Here is a 24,808-nt window from a genome sequence, read left to right on the forward strand (position 1 = left end):
TTCTTCTCTGCACTCCACTTACTATTCCTCTATTTGGTTTCATTCTTCTCTGCACTCCACTTACTATTCCTCTATTTGGTTTCATTCTTCTCTGCACTCCACTTACTATTCCTCTATTTGGTTTCATTCTTCTCTGCACTCCACTTACTATTCCTCTATTTGGTTTCATTCTTCTCTGCACTCCACTTACTATTCCTCTATTTGGTTTCATTCTTCTCTGCACTCCACTTACTATTCCTCTATTTGGTTTCATTCTTCTCTGCACTCCACTTACTATTCCTCTATTTGGTTTCATTCTTCTCTGCACTCCACTTACTATTCCTCTATTTGGTTTCATTCTTCTCTGCACTCCACTTACTATTCCTCTATTTGGTTTCATTCTTCTCTGCACTCCACTTACTATTCCTCTATTTGGTTTCATTCTTCTCTGCACTCCACTTACTATTCCTCTATTTGGTTTCATTCTTCTCTATGCTCCACTTACTATTCCTCTATTTGGTTTCATTCTTCTCTGCACTCCACTTACTATTCCTCTATTTGGTTTCATTCTTCTCTGCACTCCACTTACTATTCCTCTATTTGGTTTCATTCTTCTCTGCACTCCACTTACTATTCCTCTATTTGGTTTCATTCTTCTCTGCACTCCACTTACTATTCCTCTATTTGGTTTCATTCTTCTCTGCACTCCACTTACTATTCCTCTATTTGGTTTCATTCTTCTCTGCACTCCACTTACTATTCCTCTATTTGGTTTCATTCTTCTCTGCACTCCACTTACTATTCCTCTATTTGGTTTCATTCTTCTCTGCACTCCACTTACTATTCCTCTATTTGGTTTCATTCTTCTCTGCACTCCACTTACTATTCCTCTATTTGGTTTCATTCTTCTCTGCACTCCACTTACTATTCCTCTATTTGGTTTCATTCTTCTCTGCACTCCACTTACTATTCCTCTATTTGGTTTCATTCTTCTCTGCACTCCACTTACTATTCCTCTATTTGGTTTCATTCTTCTCTGCACTCCACTTACTATTCCTCTATTTGGTTTCATTCTTCTCTGCACTCCACTTACTATTCCTCTATTTGGTTTCATTCTTCTCTGCACTCCACTTACTATTCCTCTATTTGGTTTCATTCTTCTCTGCACTCCACTTACTATTCCTCTATTTGGTTTCATTCTTCTCTGCACTCCACTTACTATTCCTCTATTTGGTTTCATTCTTCTCTGCACTCCACTTACTATTCCTCTATTTGGTTTCATTCTTCTCTGCACTCCACTTACTATTCCTCTATTTGGTTTCATTCTTCTCTGCACTCCACTTACTATTCCTCTATTTGGTTTCATTCTTCTCTGCACTCCACTTACTATTCCTCTATTTGGTTTCATTCTTCTCTGCACTCCACTTACTATTCCTCTATTTGGTTTCATTCTTCTCTGCACTCCACTTACTATTCCTCTATTTGGTTTCATTCTTCTCTGCACTCCACTTACTATTCCTCTATTTGGTTTCATTCTTCTCTGCACTCCACTTACTATTCCTCTATTTGGTTTCATTCTTCTCTGCATTCCACTTACTATTCCTGTATTTGGTTTCATTCTTCTCTGCACTCCACTTACTATTCCTGTATTTGGTTTCATTCTTCTCTGCACTCCACTTACTATTCCTCTATTTGGTTTCATTCTTCTCTGCACTCCACTTACTATTCCTCTATTTGGTTTCACCAACTGGACCTCTATCGTTTTGTTGCTGTACATGCACAAAATGCATACTTTTTAATGACTTCTACAAGGCATTAATGTTGTTACTCAGATGTCTTTTTATCTTGCCAATTTTTATGTTTATAGACTTGCAATGTAACTTGGTATTGTTGTGTTATATGTGTATTATTTTTTTAGCATCATCTTTTTTTATTATGTGTTAGTGGTGCTTTTCTCCTCAGGTCTCCACTGAAAATGCGCCCCCACCCCAATGGACTAACCCAGTTAGCAAAAGACAAATAAATGAATAATTTGCAGTTTAATTTATTATCTGTAGTGAGCCTAAGTTCATTGTCTGCTTTACATTTTATAATAGCACTCTTATGTTCTCTGCTGGCATCCTTCAGCATAGTCTTGAGGCAGAGTTATAGGAATTCTTACATTTAATTGTTTTTCTTCTTTTTTTACGTAGATTATTAAAATAGGAGTTCAAATAGTGAGGTTTATTCCTGAATTTGGTATTATGTTTAGGGCATAGATGTACAGACCTTTCTATGCAGCTGTTCAGATGCTGGTAAAAATGTGAATGTAGCAGCCCTCTCAAATGGGTCAAGTTTCAGGGGATTGTTGGAAATTTTGCGTAGTCTTCCACAAACTGAAGTAGGTTTGTCATGGACAAGTCTCTAACAATGGTCTCATTTGGTGTTGGGGTGGTACCATTAAGTCTAACAGAGAAGATAACGGTTCTGTGGTCATATTTAACTAAGGATGAGGAGATGTGTGGTATGATGCATGTGAGGGCTACATTGATAATGACCAGGTCAAGGATATTAGTGCCTCTGGTGAATAGTTTTGCAATTTACTCCAGTGCACAGGTATTAACAAAGTCTAGGAAATGTGCATATCCATTTTTAGAAGTGTAAGTGTGCCAGTTAGTGTTTGGGTAATTGAAGTCCCATAGGAATAACATGTTTGGTTTGATAGTTAACCCCTAAATGGTATTAATTTCCATCAGTTGGATATTAATGTGGATCTGTAGTTACCAATAAAGTACAAGATGAAATTCTTAAGGGTAATTTGGATCTCCAAGGGCTCCATGTTAGGGACATGAGTAATTTAGCTTGAGCTGATGATGTTTCTGACAAATACTGATAATCCCCTGTAGTCACCCAAAGGCCTAAAAGCATGACATGTGGTAAACCCTTGTGTAGAGTGCTGTCATTGAATCGATCACATGTCTCAGTAACTACACTGATTTGAAAGTGTTTGAGTTGTAGGAAAGCCTTAAGTTCTGGCATCTTTCTGTTTGACTTCTAAGCAATGAATAATACCACCACAATGCTGTCTGACTTTGGGCTTGCCTAAAAAGGGCACCATTTGAGGAGCAGCAAATGCTAAAGCCATTAAGCCTAATATAGCTATAATTAAAAACTGCAGGGGATGGGATGCTGGTTTGTGGGACCAGCACGGGGTGCTGGTTGAGCCAGCAGTACTTCTGAATGTGTCTGATGAAGTGGAGATACAATGCTTCCAATAGTGGGCAGATGGGAAGTGTTTGTCTTCATGTTTCTTAAATAGCTACATTTCTTGGAAGTAGTACTATCAGTTTGTAAAGGCAGTGAACAGTTGGCAAGCATAAGGCAGTTGCTATACTGCCAATAAGCACTTACATTGTTAAGGTAATCATAACTTCCACATGACACAGTTCAGCAGAAAATAATAATTTCCTTTATTGCAAAGAGAAACGTGTACATGGAAGACTAGGAAATCAACTTCCTGTCTCCTCGAACTAGGGAATACTGGACTTTTTATACTTTCTTTCATTAAAAGCAGCATTATTGTAGCAATCATAGAGCAAGCATTGACCAATTAAAAATTAGCACTACAGCATTAATTTTGCTAACTGTAATCTTCTGACTACTTGTTTATGACTTTCCATATTAGGCATGAATTCCAAATTCTATGATATAACGTTCTACTCAGAACAAAACTTTTTACATTTCTTAATTTGTCAGTAATTGCTAACATTAGACAGGAATTGTCAGGAGCTAAGTTGGCCTAGTGGTGTATTGCACTGAATTGTAGTTCAGAGGGTCCTGGGTTCAGTACTTTGCAGGGATGTATTTTAGAGCTGAGTTGGCCGAGTTGTGTAATGCACTAATGCACTATGGAAGCAAATCAATAGATATATACTGCAGAATATTCAGAATTCAGGAAAGCATATTTGAAATTAAATTAATTCACTAACGTTTTCCCATCTCCAACAACCTCACCCTTCACAACATACAGCTTTATAAAAATATCTCATAATTTTGAAAAAAGGGAAACAACAGAATGTATCACATTTTAATCAGTTTTTCTAACCTGGCACATGGACTTTCTGTCATACATGTAGGGTTGTAGCTTTACAAATGTGTAACAATCTGAAGGTATAAAGTAAAGAAGGAAAACATTTTAGTTTTTCTACGTTTCTACAGATTAATGCAGTTGATGGCTGCCCATGTTCTAGGCGGCTGAGGAGTCTTCTTTTGTCTTGTGTTGTTCTGCCTTTTGGGGATAGAAAGTGTGAGACTTTCTTTGTCCAAAACAGCACATAAACATGATGCTGAATGTCATGTTACTCATCTAATCAGATACCTAAATATCTAAAGTGCTCTGTATTGCCCGGGTACTTGGTTGTTGCAAAGATCCAAAAACAATTGCTTTACTTTTCCTAGTGTTTAGAAGTAATTTGCTACCAAATGATTAGGAAGGAATTTACTGCAGGTCTTGTTCTTGTTATATTTTCATTTTTTATGTGATGGGCAGGATAGGATGGTGGGCAGCTGAGGTAAGTTAGCTGGTAGTCTGTTTATAGACAGGGAGAAGATAACTGAAAAAGGTTGGATCTTTGGGGTCATTGTCACTTAGGTTGCCAGAAACAGATTTCAAGGATAAAGTTTTTACACTAAATTTTATTTTATAGAGGAAATTCTTAAATCTGGAAAGGGCTGAATTGCTTATTCCAGCCCAAATTACTGAATTGAAAACCTAAGACTTAAAATGTGAAAAAAAAAGTCATGGACATTCAGAAGTCATGTACCTGAAACACTTGATGTCCTTAAGGGGTCATTTCCATTGGCCTCCATTAAAGGAGGTTTAAGGTATCACAGAGTAAAAACTCTAGCTTGCAGTATACTAGCTTGCAGCATATTTATATAGTTGTTGTATTACACTATTTATTAGGCTTTTTTATTTAAAATTTTCTTTCAACCTAATTTTATAATGTAAGTGGGTTTGTTTCTGTCTTTTGCAATTGCAGGATGTCATCCTTTACTGCAGTCTTAGGAAAGCAGTATCATATAGCTGGTTGGAGGAATTTTTAGTACTATTGACAATACAGTTTGAGCAAATAATTCAAATATAGCTGGTTTAGGGGAACTTGAGTATCCCTGATAATGCTGAGTGGATGTAGACAAGCTTGTGATAATGCACCAAGTACCTAAATCAAGACAAAATATATCTCCACTGCTGTAGAATCTTTTCCTTTGTGATTAGGGGAAGAGGGACAGTGATATTCATTTTTTGGTAGCTCACCACAGCTAACCATCAGCAGCCACCAGCTCCTCTCTATGTACAGCGGGTCTACTGGAGCTGCACTGGCCTCCCCTGGACTCAAACTGACCTGTATCTGGGATGCTGGTGCAGCACAATACATCTGCTGGGAAGTGTGCCATAACACCTGCCACTTTCAGCAGCCTTGCAAGCTTGGCAGTTGCTGCCTTTGGAAGGTGTATGTGCACTTCCATGCATAAGCAACCTTCTTACCAATTGTATACTGCTTGGAGCATGGAGCCCTCCAGGCTCATGATGCTGCTAATACAGTAAGCCTGGGCTGCCTCCCTACCCCCAGGATGAGCAAGCCAGTGTCAGATGCTAACTTCTGAACTCTCCCATCTGGTCCCTCCAGCACTCATGCTGCTAGTCAAACATGGGTCAACTGGGACACAGTAAAGGCTTTATTCCTTTGTACCATGGCTACAGCTAGGCAGAGGTGACATGCTGAATGTTTGGGCACTATTAAAGAATATAGTAACTGATGACCTGCCATTAGCTCTGTTAGCACAGCTGGATAAAGCCCTCATTACAACCCAGGGTACCTGAGTTTGAAAATCAGTTCTTTCAGCTGTTGTAGTCAGTATGGATAAAGGAGGAATGATTATGCATTTGTCTTCTTGTGTCTTAGAGAGGAGGAGGAGATGTAGGGATGTGCTGGAGGCATGGCTGTTCCAAGAGCACTAGTGGTGGTACATAGGTCATGATGAGAGAGTTTGCGCTATACTGGGTGAGTGAGCCAAGAGGGATACAACACTTTCTAAGTAGGAGTGTTTCCTGCTGGAATCATGGTACATCTGCTGAGGTGACATCAGCCCAACCTATCTGAATAAGGCAGGGCCAACACAAGTAGAAAAACACTTTGAGCCTTGGTATCATTGCCTCATGTCTGGTGCATCCAGTTTGGCACTGCATGATTGGCTGTCAGCCCAGAGAATCTATTCATTGTGAACAGCGCCTCTTTGTGTAGAGCTTTCTCAGGAAGGAGACCCTCCTAGTGCAGGTGACACCGAGCACAGGTGTGCACATGAATGAATAAATTAAAATAAAGAATGGTCTGCTACTATGATGTAAGGCAGTGCCCAGTGCTGTTAGGATTTTTAATTTCCTCTAGCAGTACATACTACTTGTCTACCTCACAAAACGATACATACGCACACAGACACATCTAAAATTCACATAAATACACATACCTACACAATGCCTACATTTTTTTTTGAAATTTATTTATTCAGTTTATTATTAGTGTGTCCTGACACTGTATCTAGGCTTAACATTTAAACCCTTGAAATGTCATAATTTTATTCACACCATTGGCTTATTATCACATCTTCTAAAATTCTTCTAAACCCACGTAATTATGCCAATTACTAAACACAAAAGTAAAAGTGAAAGTTTACATACTCTATGTGCAAACACAGACAGTGCACCCCTGTCGCACTGCCTGTCCAGCTATCTGGAATTTTGTAAATAATTATATGGCATTTGTGAATATTAATATGCTTTATATGGAAATGTAACAAAAGGAGATACTGCCTGCCAGCTATCTGGAATTTTGTAACTAGTTATATGTCATTTGTGAATACAAGCAAGATGCAATCGCTTGTGTTACAACTATATTAGAACTGTATGTTATGGATATATCAAACTGCTGGACCAAAAGAGATATTTTTAAAGTACTGAGCAGAAATGTATATGAACTATTGTAACAGTTTATATATATATATATATATATATATATATATATATATATATATATATATATATTAATAAGAGATTAACCTGCAAAATTTAAGAATAGTTGAGGTTAAGTTACTTTATAGCTAGGCCATAAACAAAAGATGTTATCTCTCAGTTTCAGTGCAGTAGCAGCCGCAATGTCTAGAGGTAGAAGTTTTTTATATTGTCTTGAAAGAGAAGTAATTACTAGGTTTGCGATGTTGCGATGTAGAAATGTTTTATTGTTTTATGACTTCCAGGATCTGCAAACATCTGACATATATGTATTTTTCACAGGGAGATGCTACAATGTTATTAGTTTCTGACAAAGGGGGTTTAGCCTGGGAACTGAAGTTAAGTGACAAAAAGTGATGTCATGCTGCAAGTATCTCAGCAGCAATATTTACAATATTAATTTAAGAACTCTCTGAGAGAGAGAAGGGGGGGGCATTTTGTATCTTGTCTTTGATCTAGAAACATCCACTCACCACTTCTGCCTGACTGTTGTTCTGTAAGTAAGTTTTTAGAGCATAATAACTCTTTTAGTCTCAGATAGGAATATATTAAAGTATAGCTTAGATGTTTTCTTTATTTATTTGAGACTGTCCTGCAATGTTGTTTAAGATATTTCCTGTGATTTTGAACTCTGATGTAAATGATTAGTTACTGAGTATTGTCTTGTTCATTTATTATTTATTATTAAATATATTTAAATCTATCTTTTTGGCTGATATTTGTGAGACATATTTAGGTTCTGAGAGTACTTGCATATGTATTTAGTGACACTGTACAGGCCACTGCTAATAGCCTGGGGCTTGGTCAAACTAACATTTGGATTAATAGTAGTGGGATTGGATACCCTTTGTTAAGGGCCTTAAAGTAGCTGATAAGGTGTTTTGGTGGCAGTGGTAAGTACCTTATAGTCTGGGCAGAAAGGGTCATACCTAGTAAACCTGTGCTAGCCTTTCCCAGGTGTGTGTGTGTGTGTGTGTGTGTGTGTGTATGTGTGTGTGTGTGTGTGTGTGTGTGTGTGTGTGTGTGTGTGTGCATACGGGCATGCGTGTGTGTGCGTGTGTGCGTGAGCACATGCGTGTGTGTGTGTGTGTGTGTGTGTGTGTGTGTGTGTGTGTGTATGTGTGCATGTGTGTATTGGGGCTCTGGAGAAAGAGGGAGAAACCAGCCCCAGACTGACTGTTGTCTCGGTGTCCTCTTAAGGGAAATTTTATTTTACTGTGTGTGTACTTGTCATCCCCCAGTGTGTACATTCCCCACTGTTGCCAGTGGTGATGATTGAGGATCCTTGATTACTGGGCCAGTGCAGGGGTGTCACAATCTCTAATACACCCTGTCACATGTCTCATGTATTCAAATGAGACATTGAGGATGGCTATGCATTCAAGTCATTTAGTGTACATAAACACATCAGGAGCTGTAAATGGAACATATACATTGAAATTCATAAGATAACTGACTTGTTACATCAACCACTCTTACATGGGCATCTCCATTCATGCCTGCATTCACTCTGGCTGACTATACAAAATAGCACTGATCTTCCACGTGCTCAGTAACTCATATGAATGTGCTGTCTAGCTACAGTGACTAACTAGGTACAATATACACTCTGATCTACATTCTCCTTATTTGATTTGTTTAACATGCAATAGGAGAACAAGATATTTTACAATCTAGATGTCACATCAACATTTCAGGAACAAATCTGAATTGAAGTCCAAGTTGCTGTATATTTCGTAATGGGTCTGGAAATGCTACCAGATCTGGTCACATAAAAACTTTGGGTTTAGCAACTGAACAGTCTCTGGGGATTCTCTCACAACTGGAACTTCAGGGATTACATCATGATAATTTAAAGAAAGTACACTGTCCTCTGGAATTTGAACAGGTGTAGAGTCAGTCTGAGAAATAGTCATTGGTACAGGTAATCTGCTGCATCACAGATTCTGAGACTGGTAATATACAATCCCTCATAAAATCATCTAAGGCCAGCTTCGAAAGGAAAATTGCACAAGACACTAAAGATAATCACAAGCCCTTCTTTAGTTATGTCAGGAACCTGAGAGGCAACTCCCAGATATGCTCTGAGTTAGTGCAAAATGACAAAAAATACACTGAACCCACAGACATTGCCAACATCCTGGCAGAAAGGTTCAGTGCAAACTCCCCCCCCTTCCCCCCCAAAAGAGCAAATGTCTATCCCAACAGAGTGTAGCCTTCCTGAGATCACAGATGCACAGGTGAGAGCTGCCCTCTCCAAAGCAAAAAACACAGCATCAGTGGGACCAGACGGTGTCCCAGGCTGCATCTTACACGAGCTCCAAGAAGAACTAAACCCTCATATAAAGTCACTGTTCAATCTCAGCCTTACTACAGGATATGTACCCAAGGAATGGCATACAGCAACAGTGGTCCCCCTCCACAAAGGTGGTGCCACAATGGACCCCGGAAACTATCGCCCTATACGCCTGACTAGCCTGGTCTGCAAAGCTATGGAGTGTATCATCATAGAAATCATAAACAAAGACATTGGGAACCTCAAGACACTGGATTGTACCCAATTTGGCTTTGTTAAGGACAGATCTTGCCTCTTGAACCTGGTCGATGTCTTTGAAACAGTTACCAAAGCCATAGATGAAGGGAAGGTAGTCCACACAGCCTTCCTGGACCTCGCAAAAGCCTTTGACACAATACCCCTCTTGGGCATCATAAATAAGCTCACCAGCTTAAATATCAACCCCTATGCGACAAGATGGGTTGCAAACTGGCTCAGGGATAGAACCCACATGGTCAGAATAGCAGGTGCCATGTCAGACTCTAAACCAGTTACAAGTGGCATCCCACAAGACTCAGTCCTGGTACCTCTCTTATTCGGTATATATTTCTCCAAGGTACAGGCTAACATGGGTGGACTATGGCTGACCAAGTTCGCAGATGACTGCAAACTGGGTGCCATAATCGACTCTCCGGCTGACACAAGCATCCTCCAAAAGGGTCTCACAGAGATGGATAACTGGTGCCAGAGCCATGGCCTAAAGCTAAATGCCAAAAAGTGCATAGTCATCCCCTTTGGGAAAAACAAAGTGCCCACAAATTACCACATAGGTGGTAATCCATTAAGTACGGAAGAAGTAATTAGGGACTTGGGGACCCAAGTAGATAGCAATCTCTCCTTTGACAATCACATTGCCAAAATGGTTAGAAAGACCTTCTATATAGCCCACCTTATCACGAAAGGGTTCACATCTAGATCAAGAGAGGTCATTGTGCCCCTCTACTCATCACTTATCAGGCCCATAATTGAATACAATGCCCCATTTGGGATGTACCTTACCCGACACCTGCAGCAACTGGAAAGACCCCAAAAGTACCTCAGCAAGAGGATCAAGGGACTCAAACAGATGTCCTATGCAGTTCGGCTAAAGAAACTCCAGCTCTACTCAGTTGCATACTGCCTGCTCAGAGGTGATCTGTATCTGACATATAAAGCCATGTCCAACCCAGAATTAATGGACATGCTTCACCTCAGGAAATCCAAATCCCTTAGAGCTACATGCTCCAGGGACTTGAACCTCAGCACAGAAATAAATAGGACATGCTGGAGGGACAGATTCATATCCCAGAGGCTCCCCTCACTCTGGAACAAAATCCCAATCCATGTTAGGCAGAGCCCCTCACTGACCCTCTTCAAGAGAAATCTTGACGAGTGGATGGGAGATCGTAATTTTACCCCTGGGATCTCTTCTGTGTCCCTGCTTGACAGAGGTACAGTAAACTAACCTTAAAAGGGCTACCTTCTGTGACCTACTATACAGAGGCACAGTCAACTAATCTAAAAGGGTGGTGAAAGCCAAACACACTCTGGCTAGGCTTATAAATGCCCTAGGGCAGATAGCCTAGTATCAAGCTATGAACCTATATGTCTTAGATTCCTTCTGAAATCCATTCCTTCAGATTGTATGATGTAATATCTCAGTTCTACACAAATATTCTTTATTATTCCTAGTCAGTCATATCCTTTAGATGTTTGCATTCTCACAACTTCTCCTTGTCTTAATGGTCTAAGAAGTTAACTGGACTTATTGTAGTATAATTTTTGTGACTGATGTTTTCTCGAAAGTTGAGTTTTGACCATTATGTTGCACTTTGCATTTGGCACTAATAATTGTTTACTGATCTGAAGAGTTGCTCTAGTCTATATGGATATCAATCTCTGAGCAGGTGAACCAAGCAAGTTATCTTGAGGAATGTTTCTGAGATTAATTAAGTTAAGGATAACATCGGTACTATCTCTCTTGGATTTTTCCAACAAGTACTTCACACTCTGAACTGCACACTCAGCTAATCCATTCAGCCGTGGATACTCAGGACTACTAGTTACATGGACAAGTCCCAGGGCTCAGCAAATTTCTTGAACTGCTGACATAAACTGTATCATTGTCAGATATGACTTTGTGCAGACTACCATGGACAGAAAAATGTCTCTTCAATTTTGTAATGACAGTGCTAATCGTTAAGTTAGGAAGAAGGTCAATTTCAAACCAATTTGAGTAAGAGTCTACCAACACTAAGTAATGCTGACCATTCCATTCAAAAATATCAGTAGCGATCATCAACCATGTTCATTCAGGAATCTGGTTTAGGTGAAGTGATTCTTTTTGTTGGTGCTGTTTGGTGCTGTTGCAAATTGAACATGCTAGAGTTTTCTTCTCTATATCTTTTGTCACAGAAGGCTGAAATACTATGCCTCTTGCCCTTCTTTTGGCAGAATCAGTACCCAGGTGACCACAATGCAAATTGTTTATATATTCCTGTTGTAATGCATTAGGAATTACCACTTTAGGACCTTTCATGATGATTCCATCTTCCATCATGAGCTTGTCTTGGTAAGGAAAATACTTCTGTATGTCAAGTGGTATACTGGTTTGTCGTGCTGGCCATCTTTGACTGATAACATGTTGCAGCTTCTGGAGAATTGGGTCTGAAGCTGTGTGATTTATTAGTTCATCAAGATGTGATGAGGAATATTTCTGGCTTCCATGACTTCAAAGTCTGCTTTCTTGTTTCCATGCTGTTCTGTTGTTTGCCTGGGTGCTCATGATAAAGCATCAGCAAGGTAGAAATATTTGCTTTTGTGTAGACAATATTGAAGTTGTACTTTTGAAATTTTAACATCATGCATTGCAAGTGTGCTGCGGCTGTATGTATTGGCTTTTTAAAATTCTCACTAGAGGTTGGTGATCGGTCTCTATTTGGATAGGTCTGCCAGAAATATAATCACTGAACTTCAAGCATGCGAAGACTACTGTCAAAAGCTCTTTCTCTGTTTGTGCATAACTCGTCTCTGCTTGAGTTAAAGTTCTGGACTCATAGGCTACTGGTATGCCTTCTTAAAGACATGCTGCACCAAGGCAGCATTTTGAAGCATCACAAGAAAGAGTCACAGGTTTGTGAACGTCAGACTATCTTATTGTGGGTGGAATGGCAATTTTCTTCTTCAGAATATCAAATGCTGTTTGGTGTTATTATAACCAAGGCCAGTTTACATTTTTGTGTGTCAACTCACTTAGAGGGGCTGAAAGCTCACTCATGTCTGGGATGAACTTTCCTAAATAGTTGACCATACCAAGAAAACATTATAAGGATGTGACATTTTCTGCAAATGACATTTCAGTAATTGCTGTTTGCTTAGATGGATCTGATTGTAAGGCAGAACTGGTAAAAAATGTCCCACATAAGTAGCTTCTTTCAGTTTGAATTTAAGTTTCTGGGGATTCAGTTTAAGACTGAGGTAACGTGCATGGTCTAGAACTTCCATATGATTTCTATCATGTTTGAATTCACCATTGCTCCCTACAATAATGTCATTTACTATGATAACACACGGATAAACAGAAAAAATTGCTTGACTGCATGTTGAAATACTTCACTGGCAGAATGATACCACAGTACAAGGACAAAATGATTGACTTCAACAATTGGCTAAACTTCTGGTGTCATTCTAAAGGGATCCAGTATCTGTCTGCCTGGGATGACATGGTCGACAGACCACGATGCTTTGCCAGAGATGGCCTGCACCTGTCACTCTTGGGATTCCAGATACTGGCTAAGGCTCTTGCCACCCCTCTAGTGCCTTTTTTAGGCAAGGCTCAAATGACAAATTCTCCAATGTAACAGGTGCAAGCAAGAAAATCTGAGGATAATGCTACTCAATGCTAGAAGTCTAAATCTCAAAATGCACTCACTCGAGGCACTCCTTAAATTGGAGAACATTGACATCTGTGCAGTGACAGAGACCTGGTTCAAGGCTCCAGACAGCACCCCTGCATTACCAGGCTACATACAATACAATGGTGAATGGTGAATGGTGAATACAATTCATACAACACCTTTCGGCCACCTAACCTGGACTGAAACACTAAAGGTGGAGGTGTGTCCATATTCATTAAGGATATCCACATCTCCAGGCTAGTTGCTCAGCATAATGCATCCTAGATTATCCAAGTGCAACTAACTCTGGCCAAGACCACAATCCAAACTGTAGCTTGCCACAGATCCCCCACCATGCCCCAGGATTCCCACTCCTCATTTCTTGATACACTGGAAAATACTAGGGTACAACCTTACACCCTAATAATGGGTGATTTCAACTACCCCACCATTAACTTTGAAAACTACTCATGTACCAACTCTTTTGCTCAATGTTTTCTGGAATTCATAAATTCCAATGCCTTTGATTAACTTATCCACACCCCCTCCAGGGGCAGCAATATCCTAGACCTGGTCAGTACCAACATGGGTGACCAGTGTTCCACACCAGAGGTCAATTTCTCTTTAGTCAAATCCGACCACAAGCTAATCACCCTAGACATCCACATCCCACCCCCACCTGCCATTAGGGAAACCACCGTAAAAAATTTCTCCAAAGCCAACTTCACGCTTCTTAAGACAGAAGTGGCAAACTTCACAACACCCATGCAGATGGACAATAGAGGTACAACTACTGAATCCTACACAAATGCACTTTATAGGCACTTACATGAGTGCATCGATCGTGCTAACCCTAACAGAACCAATATGTTATCCTCCAAAAAAAGGAAGCCAATCTAGTGTTCCCCTGCCATAAACAAAATCTACAACAGAAGAAAGAAACTGTTGCAAAAAAAGAGTAAAATCCCATGATTGGAGGAACTCCCTGGTCAGCCTGAGTAAGAAGCTGAGATCCCTCATAAAATCCTCTAAAGCTAGTCATGAAAACAAAATCACCACTGTTTCTAAAGACAACCACAAAGCATTCTATAGCTATGTCAAGAATCTCAATGTCAACACTTATATCTGCTCTAAGTTACAGCACAATGGCACTAAATATACAGAACCAACTGATATTGCCAACATCCTGGCAGATAGGTTCAGTGATAACTTTACCCTCCTCTCACCCCCTAAAGGGCCCATCTCTATATCGGAAGAATGCAAAGTTTCTGTAATCACAGCTGCACAGGTAAAAACCACACTCTCCAAAGCCAAGAACACAGCATCCATGGGACCTGACAACATCCCAGGCTGTGTTCTACATGAACTACAGAATTAACTGGCACCCCACCTAAGTACCATGTTTAATCATAGCCTCACCTCAGGCTTTGTGCCCACTGAATGGTGCACAGTGATGGTTATTCCACTCCACAAAGGGGGATCCACCATGGACCCTGGGAACTACTGCCCCATTAGCTTGATGAGCTTGGTCTGCACTGCCATGGAACGTATCATGTGGACATCCTACAAAAGGGCCTCACTGAGACAGATGCCTGGTGTCAAAGCCATGGACAAGCTCAATGCCAAAAAGTGCATTGTTATCCCTTTTGGTAAAAACACTGCACCCATGAACTACCACATATGTGGTAGTCTACTTAACACCGAAAGTGTGATAAGAGAACTTGGGACACAGGTGGACAGTAGTCTCTTCTTTGATAATCACATCACCAGAGTAGTCAGGAAATCCTTCTATGTGGCACACCTCATCAAAAAATGTTTCTCATCCAGAAAAAAAGAGGTAATTGTTCCCCTCTACTCATCACTCATTAGATCCATTATAGAGTACAATGCCGCTTTTAGTATGTACCTCACAAGACATCTACAACACCAACTGGAAAGGCTGTAGAAATACCTCACAAAGAGGATTACCGGCCTCAAACAGATGCCCTATGCAGACCGTCTCAAAAAACTCCAGCTTTACTCCGACACATATCACCTACTCGGAGGCAATCTCTGCCTAACATACAAAGTTATGTCAAACCCAGAGCTGTTGGACATGCTCCACTTAATGAAATCCCAATCCCTCTGAGCTACATGCTCTAGGGACCTAAACCTTGTCACCACAATGAACAGAACATGCTGGAAGGATAGATTCCTGTCCCAGAGACTTCCCATACTCTGGAACAAACTACCTATCTATTTCAAACAAAGCTCCTCATTAGCACTCTTCAAGAAAAATCTTGATGACTGGATGGGAAATAGGAAATTCACCCCGAGGATCACTTTTGTGGCTTTGCTTCACAGGGGCACAGGTAAATAATTTTCTTGGGTGGCAAAAGCCAGGGTACCTTTTTGGCTAGGCTTATATAGGCCCTAGGGCCAATAGCCTAGTACCTATGAATTTAGCCCAAATGGCATTATCAAAAATCTGTATCTACCAAATGGTGTACTGAAAGTGGTTAACAATGAATATTTGTAATCCAGCAAAATTTGCCAAAAGGAACTTTTGGCATGTAAGACTGAAAAACTAATGACATTTGGCATAACAGCGGCTACTTCTTATACTGTGCACATTGGATAATGAGGACATTTAAGCACTTTAAGTCTCTTGGATCAATATATGTTCGAATATCATCTGAGCTTTTCTTGTGAGTTATGACCATGGAGGATCCCCATTCAGTCGGTTCTACTGGAGTAAGGACACCTAAATTCACCATTTTGTCAAGTTCTGCTTTTACATTGCTCTGCATTTCTACCAGAATCTTCCTTGCTTGTCTGACAACTGGGAGTACTTCATGGTTTAACTTCATAAAATATGTAGAGAATAAAATAAAATACACTTTGACAAGGCAGAAAAAGGCAAGATAATTTAATGACAAATAGGTTAGCGCTTTCATGGTCTCACAAACAACCGCTTCATCAGACAGTCATTACATTCATTAACCACTCAAAAAAAAACAGAACAAGCAAAACAAACTAAATAATAAAAATGCTGACAGGCAGAGTTTCACAGGCACAAATCACTCAGGTGATGATAAACCAAAGGTGTAATTAATGATAGAAATCCACAAGAAAAACAAATAAAATGTGAGCGTTTTCGTTAAACAAGTGTTAACTTCATCAGACACTATTAAAATGTAAGACAGCCATTTATATACATATAAAAAACACTCTGATTGGGTAAGCAAAGAGAGGCAGCTAGCTAAGCAACACTGAGACAGAACATTAATTAACCCCTTGATGACTGTGTTACAGTTGAAACTGTTGCATCTTAATACAACTAAAACTTGTAAATAAAAGATAAATTATTAGTCTCATACTTGTGTCATGAATGATTCTAAATAGGATAAAACTAAAACCAAAGTCATTTTTAAAATCTCATGTTAAATATTCACATAATGCTAAAATGTTTACCAAAGCCAAATACATACAACAGTGTTTGTGCTTAACAAATGTTTTGAGATATTTTGTTCCTTTCTAGGGCTTTTAATTTCAATACAGGAGAGATGGATGTCCTGTCATTTATCCCTGGCCATCTATCTGCCTGTAGTAAGATTTGCCACCTTAACTCCTTTAACTCTAACTCTAACTGAAGTCCCCAAGGCTTTTTGTCACTGATGTCTACATGGTCTGTTGCCTTAAATGTGAAATTGTGGCCAGTATTGTCCTGAATATGCCTCGCTAAAGCATTATTAATATTATTCTTTCTTATGGCATAGTTGTGTTCATAAATTCTGGCGTTAAATTTCCTTTCTGTTTTGCCTACATAAAATGCTAGGCATTGGTCACATGTAGCCATGTAGACCACTGCCTTGGAGTGACAGTTATATTTACCTTTTACATAATGGTCTATACCATTCACTTTAAATTTGCTGCCTGATTTCACCTTGTGGCACCAGTTACAAGACTCACATTTGTACATCCCTATACATCCTGTTCTAGTGTAGTCAGAACCTTTCCTAAGAACGTCTTTTAAGTTTGAGCCCCTTCTGTATGTAACTATAGGTCTTTCTCCTAGTTGTGCCCTGATGTACAAGTCATCCATTAAAATGTCCCAGTTCTTATAAAAATTGGACATCAAATGGTATGAGTCAGAGTTGAATGTAAACACTATAGATCTACAAAAAGAACTTTTTTCCAACTCAGGTCTCCCCTCTTCAACTTCAGAGGGGCTGTTGTCTAGTGTGTTTTTCCCGACTATGGGCTTAAAATGCCCTGCTCTTCTTTTAACTATCACTTCCTGCATAAGCTCATTAAGCAAGTCTGCTGGGTACTCCCTCCTCAAGAACATAGTTTTTAAGTTGTCACATTCAATAAGAAAGTCTTCTTCTCTGGAGATCATACTCGAACTAATTGCCCTTTAACTACCGACCGCTTTTGATGCTTGGGGTGGGAGCTAGTGTAATGCAGGAACGAGTTTGAGTAGGTCTCTTTCCTATGGATCCTAGTAGCATACATTTCATTATGTGTGTCTTTGTATAAGTGGACATCAAGGTAATTCATATAGTCCAGGTTAATCACCCAAGTGAACTGCAGGAATGTAGTGGTGGTGTTAAGGTATCTCAAAAACTCTTCCAAAACAACCAGTGACCCATTCCATATCAAGATGATATCATCTTGGTATCTATAATACAGTTTGACCTTAGAATAGTACTGAAACTCAAATACATAATTTCTTTCCCAATATGCCATTACCATGTTCGCGAATGCCCCACCACAAGCTGAAACCATTGCCACTCCTATGGTCTGCAAAAAGTACCTGCCATTAAAGGAGAAATAGTTGTTTCTTAAAACAATTTCTAATAATTCCAAAATTATATTAATTTTCTCCTGGTTAACTTTGTATAACAACAGTAGGTCACCCACCCACTCAAGACCAATTTCTTGTGGGATGACCGTGTACAGGTCTTTTACATCTGTAGTGACCATGATGTCACTTGCATCATACCTGGTTCTGTTCATTTGTTCTAAAAAAGCCCAGGAGTCTTTACAAATCTGGCTTTCATTACGCAATATTTTCTTCAGCTTATGGTCTAAAAATTGGGTGCAAGCAGTGGTAATGGAGTGTCTTCCATCCACTAAGGGCCTCATAGATGGATCGGATAGGTTCTTGTGGATCTTGGTAATACCAAAGAACACTGGTATCCTTGGGCTAATAATGTTAAGATAGTTATGCAAGGAAAGGTTGATTCTTCTTTCTAGAAATATGTCAGTGAGTTCATCATTAAGGGATACTTCTGTGTAATTTCCTGTGTCTAACAGCCAACATTTTGTCACTGTATGTGGAAGAGTCCATGATTACAATCCCTCCCCCTTTGTCAGGTTTCATAACCCTGACATCATGTTCTTGCAGTTCCAATAAACAATCATGTTCACTTTGGTTCATGTTGTGAAGTGTTTGAGCTGGCCTGCATTTTGTTCTTATTTAAATGATACAGATCTAGTTCACAAACATTTTCATTAATTGCTAGTTTTGGGTGCAAAGGGGGGTTATAGGTAGAACTGATCTTAAAAATGCTGCCTTCACTGACATTAGCTTGGGAGGTAGTACCATGTAGTAAGGTCAAATTCAACTTTCTTAAATAAAGTTTCAGATCTAACATAGTGTCTACAACATTAAATCTCTTACCAGGTACAAAAGACATTCCCTTAGACAATAAGTCAGCTGTAGTTTCATTTATACATAAAGTAGAATAATTATGTACTGAAAAGTCTTTTTGGTGGTTAAAAACCACTGTATAGGTACCTGCATTTTGAACAGAGTCCACTGGTGTTGGGGTGCTTACATTAATTAAGGAGTCATTAACATTAACATGGTGACCAGAAGCCACTAGTGGAGATGCTAAGCTCTCCAGTTCCTGTTCTTTGGCCTGGCCACCTGAAAAACCTGTAGTTGGTAGCCACCCTGTGGTTGCTGCCTATTGTTGTAATGGCTTTTGTTCCTAATTCTTTCACTTCTCCTGAGTTCTGGGAATTCAGCATCATAGTTTAAAATCACATCATCAGTCTCTTCAAACCTACATTCATCATTGCCAGTTATTTCAGGAGGGTGTGGTAATTGCTTGTTACTTTCCCCTCTTGGGGCTTTAAATTATTATTTTTTTTTGTATGAACCAGGTAGGGTAGGCCATACCATTAGCATAGTCCTGAACATCCCTGTCCAGCTTGTTCAGTTTACCTGCTTTCAGCTTTGTTATGTGCTGGTCAATGTTAATGTAAATCCTGTAATGTTCAAATTTCATGTTGCTGTACTCATGATCCTCATGGATGGCAGTCTAGAATTGCAAGGTCTTTGAATAACAGTTCCAGTTCACTGTTGTTATGTTTAATTAAAAGCTCAAAAATGTCGAGCCCACATTTATCAAATAAGTTAACTAATTCAGTGTACAAAACAGTCATGCTGTAAACCAGTAGGAAAGCGCCAGACCCTTAAAACTTTGGGAACCACTTTTAGTTAGTGCATTCCCTTAGGTAGGTGTTTTCCAGTTGGAGTTTCTTGCATCGTGATAATTTAACATCAAAATCTGTCAGCTCACCTTCCAAGCAAGGCTATTGTATTCAATGCTTCTGTTAAATGAAACCCCATTCCGCAACCACTTCTCCAACTGAGGAATGTCCTTGTTAAGAGTTTCTGTTAGTCCATTTCTTCCTGCAGCCTTCTGAGAGTTCCTGTTGTCAGAAAAACTCATTCCTGCCATGCACAGATGTGTTGTGCCTTCCTGCCTCAATTCACTTTGCTGTGAATCGGAAATGAGGCATAAAGGTGTATTATGAAAGTTAGTAGCATGCTCGCTTGCCTCCCCATGCTGATTCAAATGTGCAATATCTTCATTAGCTGTTGGTTTGCCAGAAAACTCCATGCTGCCAGAAGCCAGGAACAAAGTAAAAAAAAAAACAGAAGCAGCAAAACAAACTAAATAAATAAAAATGCTGGCAGGCACAAATCACTCAGGTGATGATAAACCAAAGGTGTATTTAATGATAAAAATCCACAAGAAAAACAAATAAAATGTGAGCGCTTTCATTAAACAAGTGCTTCATCAGACACCATTAAAATGTAAGACAGCCATTTATATATATATAAAAAACACTCTGATTGGGTAAGCAAAGAGAGGCAGCTAGCTAAGCAACACTGAGACAGAACATTAATTAACCCCTTGATGACTGTGTTACAGTTGAAACTGTTGCATCTTAAATACAACTAAAACTTGTAATTAAAAGATAAATTATTAGTCTCATACTTGTGTCATGAATGCTTATAAATAGAATAAAACTAAAACCAAAGTCATTTTTAAAATCTCATGTTAAATATTCACATAATGCTAAAATGTTTACCAAAGCCAAATACATACAAAAGTGCTTGTGCTTAACAAATGTTTTGAGATATTTTGTTCTTTTCTAGGGCTTTTAATTTCAATACAGGAGAGGTGGATGTCCTGTCCTTTATCCCTGGCCATCTATCTGCCTGTAGTAAGAAGGGGCATTCGCCACTATGGTAAAGGCATATTGGGAAAGAAATTATGTATTTGAGTTTCAGTACTATTCTAAGGTCAAACTGTATTATAGATACCAAGATGATATCATCTTGATATGGAATGGGTCACTGGTTGTTTTGGAAGAGTTTTTGAGATACCTTAACACCACCACTACATTCCTGCAGTTCACTTGGGTGATTAACCTGGATTATATGAATTACCTTGATGTCATTAGGTTACCTTGAACATTAGGTTCCCATTAACCTATGCCAGTGATGTTAACATATTATGTGATGTTATTAAAAAGCACTGGAACGTCTTATATTCAGATATCAAGTTGAGAGAGAATATTCCTCGTACCCCACTAGTCTCTTTAAAGAATAATGTTTCTTTGAAGAGACAACTCTGTGATAACAGAGTTGATGGCATGGTATTAGAATCACAACGTAACGGTACTTATCCATGCAGACATTGTCGTGCTTGCAAGTATTTATATGGTGGTCCTCAGTTTAGACATCCATTTCATGATTGTTTTGTTGAGTTTCCATTTTATGCTGACTGTAGTAGTCGGAATTTAGTTTACTGTTTTTGCACAGTCTGTTATGTTTTTTATGTTGGGAAAACCAACAGTTCCCTTAGGGAAGTGTGTTAGAACATCTTAGAGACGTAGGAAATATGAAGAACACTAGTGCTCTGGCGAAACATGTAGAATGTAATGATGTAAGTCATGTATTTAGATTTTTTCTGTTAGAGCTAACAGATGAAGGAAAGAGAGGTGGTGACATTGGTAATAAAACTGAAGCCAATGAACAGAAATGCATTATTTTGTTAAAAGCCGATGCATATCCAGTCATCAATGATATGGCTTCATTGAAACCATTACCAAACAAAATTCGCTCAAGAGAAGCCAAATAAGGGTCCAAGACCTGGAACAACGGTGGTGATTGAAAAACGGCTTTATTCACAAACCAGCCAAGCACACTTTAATGCTGTAATTCAGAACTGTGTTTTTGAATATCTTCGTCAGAAGTTAAAACATTTATCTTACTTCATACAAATACTCCCTTTTATAACCAACATAATAAAACAATCAATCAATGCAATAAAACAATTAAACAATTACATTGTGTCATTACCCATAATAACTCATCTTGGGAAAACATGTATTAATTACATTTTTTAAAAAATACATTTTTAAAAAACATTCTTTAAAAAATGAAAAAACTGTATAAAGGATGTTTTTCATCCTATTTTTATAAATATTTAAAACATATAAAATTACTTTTAAATAATACCAACAATCAATTAAAAATATACTATATGAGTTAAAATTAACTCATGTATTTGGCACCATCTAATGGACAAAAATGGAATTGTAAGTCATAACTTCGCTGCCCTCAGTTTAAGAACAGGGAGAAGGGAAACCATATCATTAAGACCAGGGTTCAAGTTGGCCTCTAGTATAATCTGCCAATAGAGTTCCCTGTATTCCAGCTTAGTTTCCCACATACCACCCCTAACCTCTTTGGGAACCACTTCCAAAACACATATTTGGTTCTATTCCACACAGAATTGGTCTTGCATGGCTTGAGGATAGTATGAGAGAGAATGGTGGTCTTTCACCTGATGATTTTAGAACATGTCTTTTGTTAATGGAAGTTATCTTGAAAAATAATTTTATGTATTTTGAAGGTGAATTTTATAAACAGGAAAGGGGTGTAGCTATGGGGGCAAAATGTGCCCCCTCCTATGCCAATATAGTTTTGTCATGGTGGGAACACTTATTTGTTAACAATTGTGAATATGTCAAGTCTTGGGTTTTTTATAAACGCTTCCTGGATGATATTTGTATTTTTTGGATAGATTCCCAGGAAAGATTTTTTGAATTTTTAGCCTGTCTCAGGAGCACAACTAATTTTCTGGATTTCACTTACAATTTAAACAAGCATGAATGCATCTATTTAGATGTTTCCTTAACCAAGTCTAATAATTCCTTTAAATCCAAAATTCATCGGAAAAAGACTTTTTCGAATTCCTATTTACATTTCACGAGTGGTCACCCCTTTTTTCAGAAAAAGAATCTTCTTAAGGGGCAACTGGTTAGGTCCAGTCATATGACCTCTGATGTATCTGACTTTGTAAATGATGCTGGATTTATTATGGATTTGTTTAGGGAAAGGGGGTATCTAGAAAAGCTGGTTAGTGATTTGTTTCAAGAGGTACTGGAGGGGAGAAAGGGTAGATTTGCACCAATCTTGGGCTTGGATGATGTTAGTCCTATTACTAACAAGAATGTCCTGAATTGTTGGGAAAAAGCATATGTTATGGATTATACAGGAGACTCGGACATTATTAAACAGACTATTACAAGAGAATGGGAAAGGTTCAAACAATTCACTGATTTGGAACATATACACAAGGAACCTTTACAATTTACATATAGGAACGATTTTAATTTCAAGAATTTGTTTGAATTTGGGGGCAGTTCCAACCATAAGACTAGAACAGGTAAGGTTGGAACATTCAAGTGTGGCTTTTGTTCCCAATGTCAGTACATTGCCAATAGTACCAGTATTCATCCTCCCAGTAGAGACAGGCAGATTGTTGGTAACACATATTCCAATTGTAACACCAATGGAGTTGTGTACATTGCTATTTGTCAACTCTGTCATTCCTTTTATGTGGGAAAGACAGAGAGAAAGTTAAAGTGTAGAATCTATGAACATCTTTATGAAATTAAAAAACGCAATGGCAACAATGCATTATTTCGACATACACAGAATTGCCAACAGGCCTCCTTCCTCTTTTTTGTTTTGGAAGTGGTTCCCAAAGAGGTTAGGGGTGGTATGTGGGAAACTAAGCTGGAATACAGGGAACTCTATTGGCAGATTATACTAGAGGCCAACTTGAACCCTGGTCTTAATGATATGGTTTCCCTTCTCCCTGTTCTTAAACTGAGGGCAGCGAAGTTATGACTTACAATTCAATTTTTCTCCATTAGATGGTGCCAAATTCATGAGTTAATTTTAACTCATATAGTATATTTATTTTTAATTGATTGTTGGTATTATTAATTTTATATGTTTTAAATATTTATAAAAATAGGATGAAAAACATCCTTTATACAGTTTTTTCATTTTTTAAAGAATGTTTTTTAAAAATGTATTTTTTAAAAAATGTAATTAATATATGTTTTCCCAAGATGAGTTGTTATGGGTAATGACACAATGTAATTGTTTAATTGTTTTATTGCATTGATTGATTGTTTTATTATGTTGGTTATAAAAGGGAGTATTTGTATGAAGTAAGATAAATGTTTTAACTTCTGACGAAGATATTCGAAAACGCAGTTATGAATTACAGCGTTAAAGTGTGCTTGGCTGGTTTGTGAATAATGCCATTTTTCAATCACCACTGTTGTTCCAGGTCTTGGACCCTTATTTGGCTTCTCTTGAGTGAATTTTGTTTGGTTTTGGTCTTGGTTTTTCGCTCTTCATCTCCTTTTGTGGCTTCATTGAAACCATTCCTACGTCAGAGACCATTGAAACATTAAGTCAGTGTATGATTTGCTTTTACTGGCATTTATTTCAGAGATTTTTTTAAATTATTATTTTGTATATTCCTTTAAGCCAATAGGTAACTAAAGAGTATGCTGTCCTTATTGGTCTATAGCTTTTAAATAGTGGTTAATGAATGTAATGTTTGTCTGATGAAGCCGTTGTTTGTGAGGCCGTGAAAGCACTAGCCTATTTGTTATTAAATTATCTTGCCTTTTTCTGCCGTGTTGAAGTGTATTTATTTTATTCTATATGGTTTGTTTTATTTGCACTTTGTGTTTTCTAGGAGCTTTTTGTTTTCCGTGTTTATGAAATATGTGACTGGAAATTTGTCAAGCTCATCTTTCAAAAATATCAGCATATTCACTAAAAATATTCTGTATAAAACTACTGTATGAAATTACAGGCTAACATACAAACTGTCTTTACTTTAGTGGAAAACTGGTTCCATCAACGTTGTCTCCTCCTGAACCCTAAAAAAACTAAACTACTGCTATTTA

The 24,808-nt window shown here is 38.4% G+C and overlaps 1 protein-coding gene across 1 annotated transcript in view; it reads left to right on the plus strand.

The window, feature by feature from the left end:
* LOC122787827 overlaps positions 1–21,666 on the plus strand; it is a 47,875-nt gene extending 26,209 nt beyond the window's left edge. The window contains exons 3-4 of the mRNA XM_044054739.1: positions 37–498; positions 21,503–21,666. Coding sequence (XP_043910674.1) covers positions 37–498; positions 21,503–21,666 — 626 coding nt within the window. The remainder of the gene's footprint in view (positions 1–36; positions 499–21,502) is intronic.
* Positions 21,667–24,808: the final 3,142 nt, after the last annotated feature.

The sequence above is a fragment of the Protopterus annectens genome, chromosome 13.part0 (genome assembly GCF_019279795.1).
Source record: "Protopterus annectens isolate FY-2018-M chromosome 13.part0, PAN1.0, whole genome shotgun sequence".
Lineage (NCBI taxonomy): Eukaryota > Metazoa > Chordata > Ceratodontiformes > Protopteridae > Protopterus > Protopterus annectens.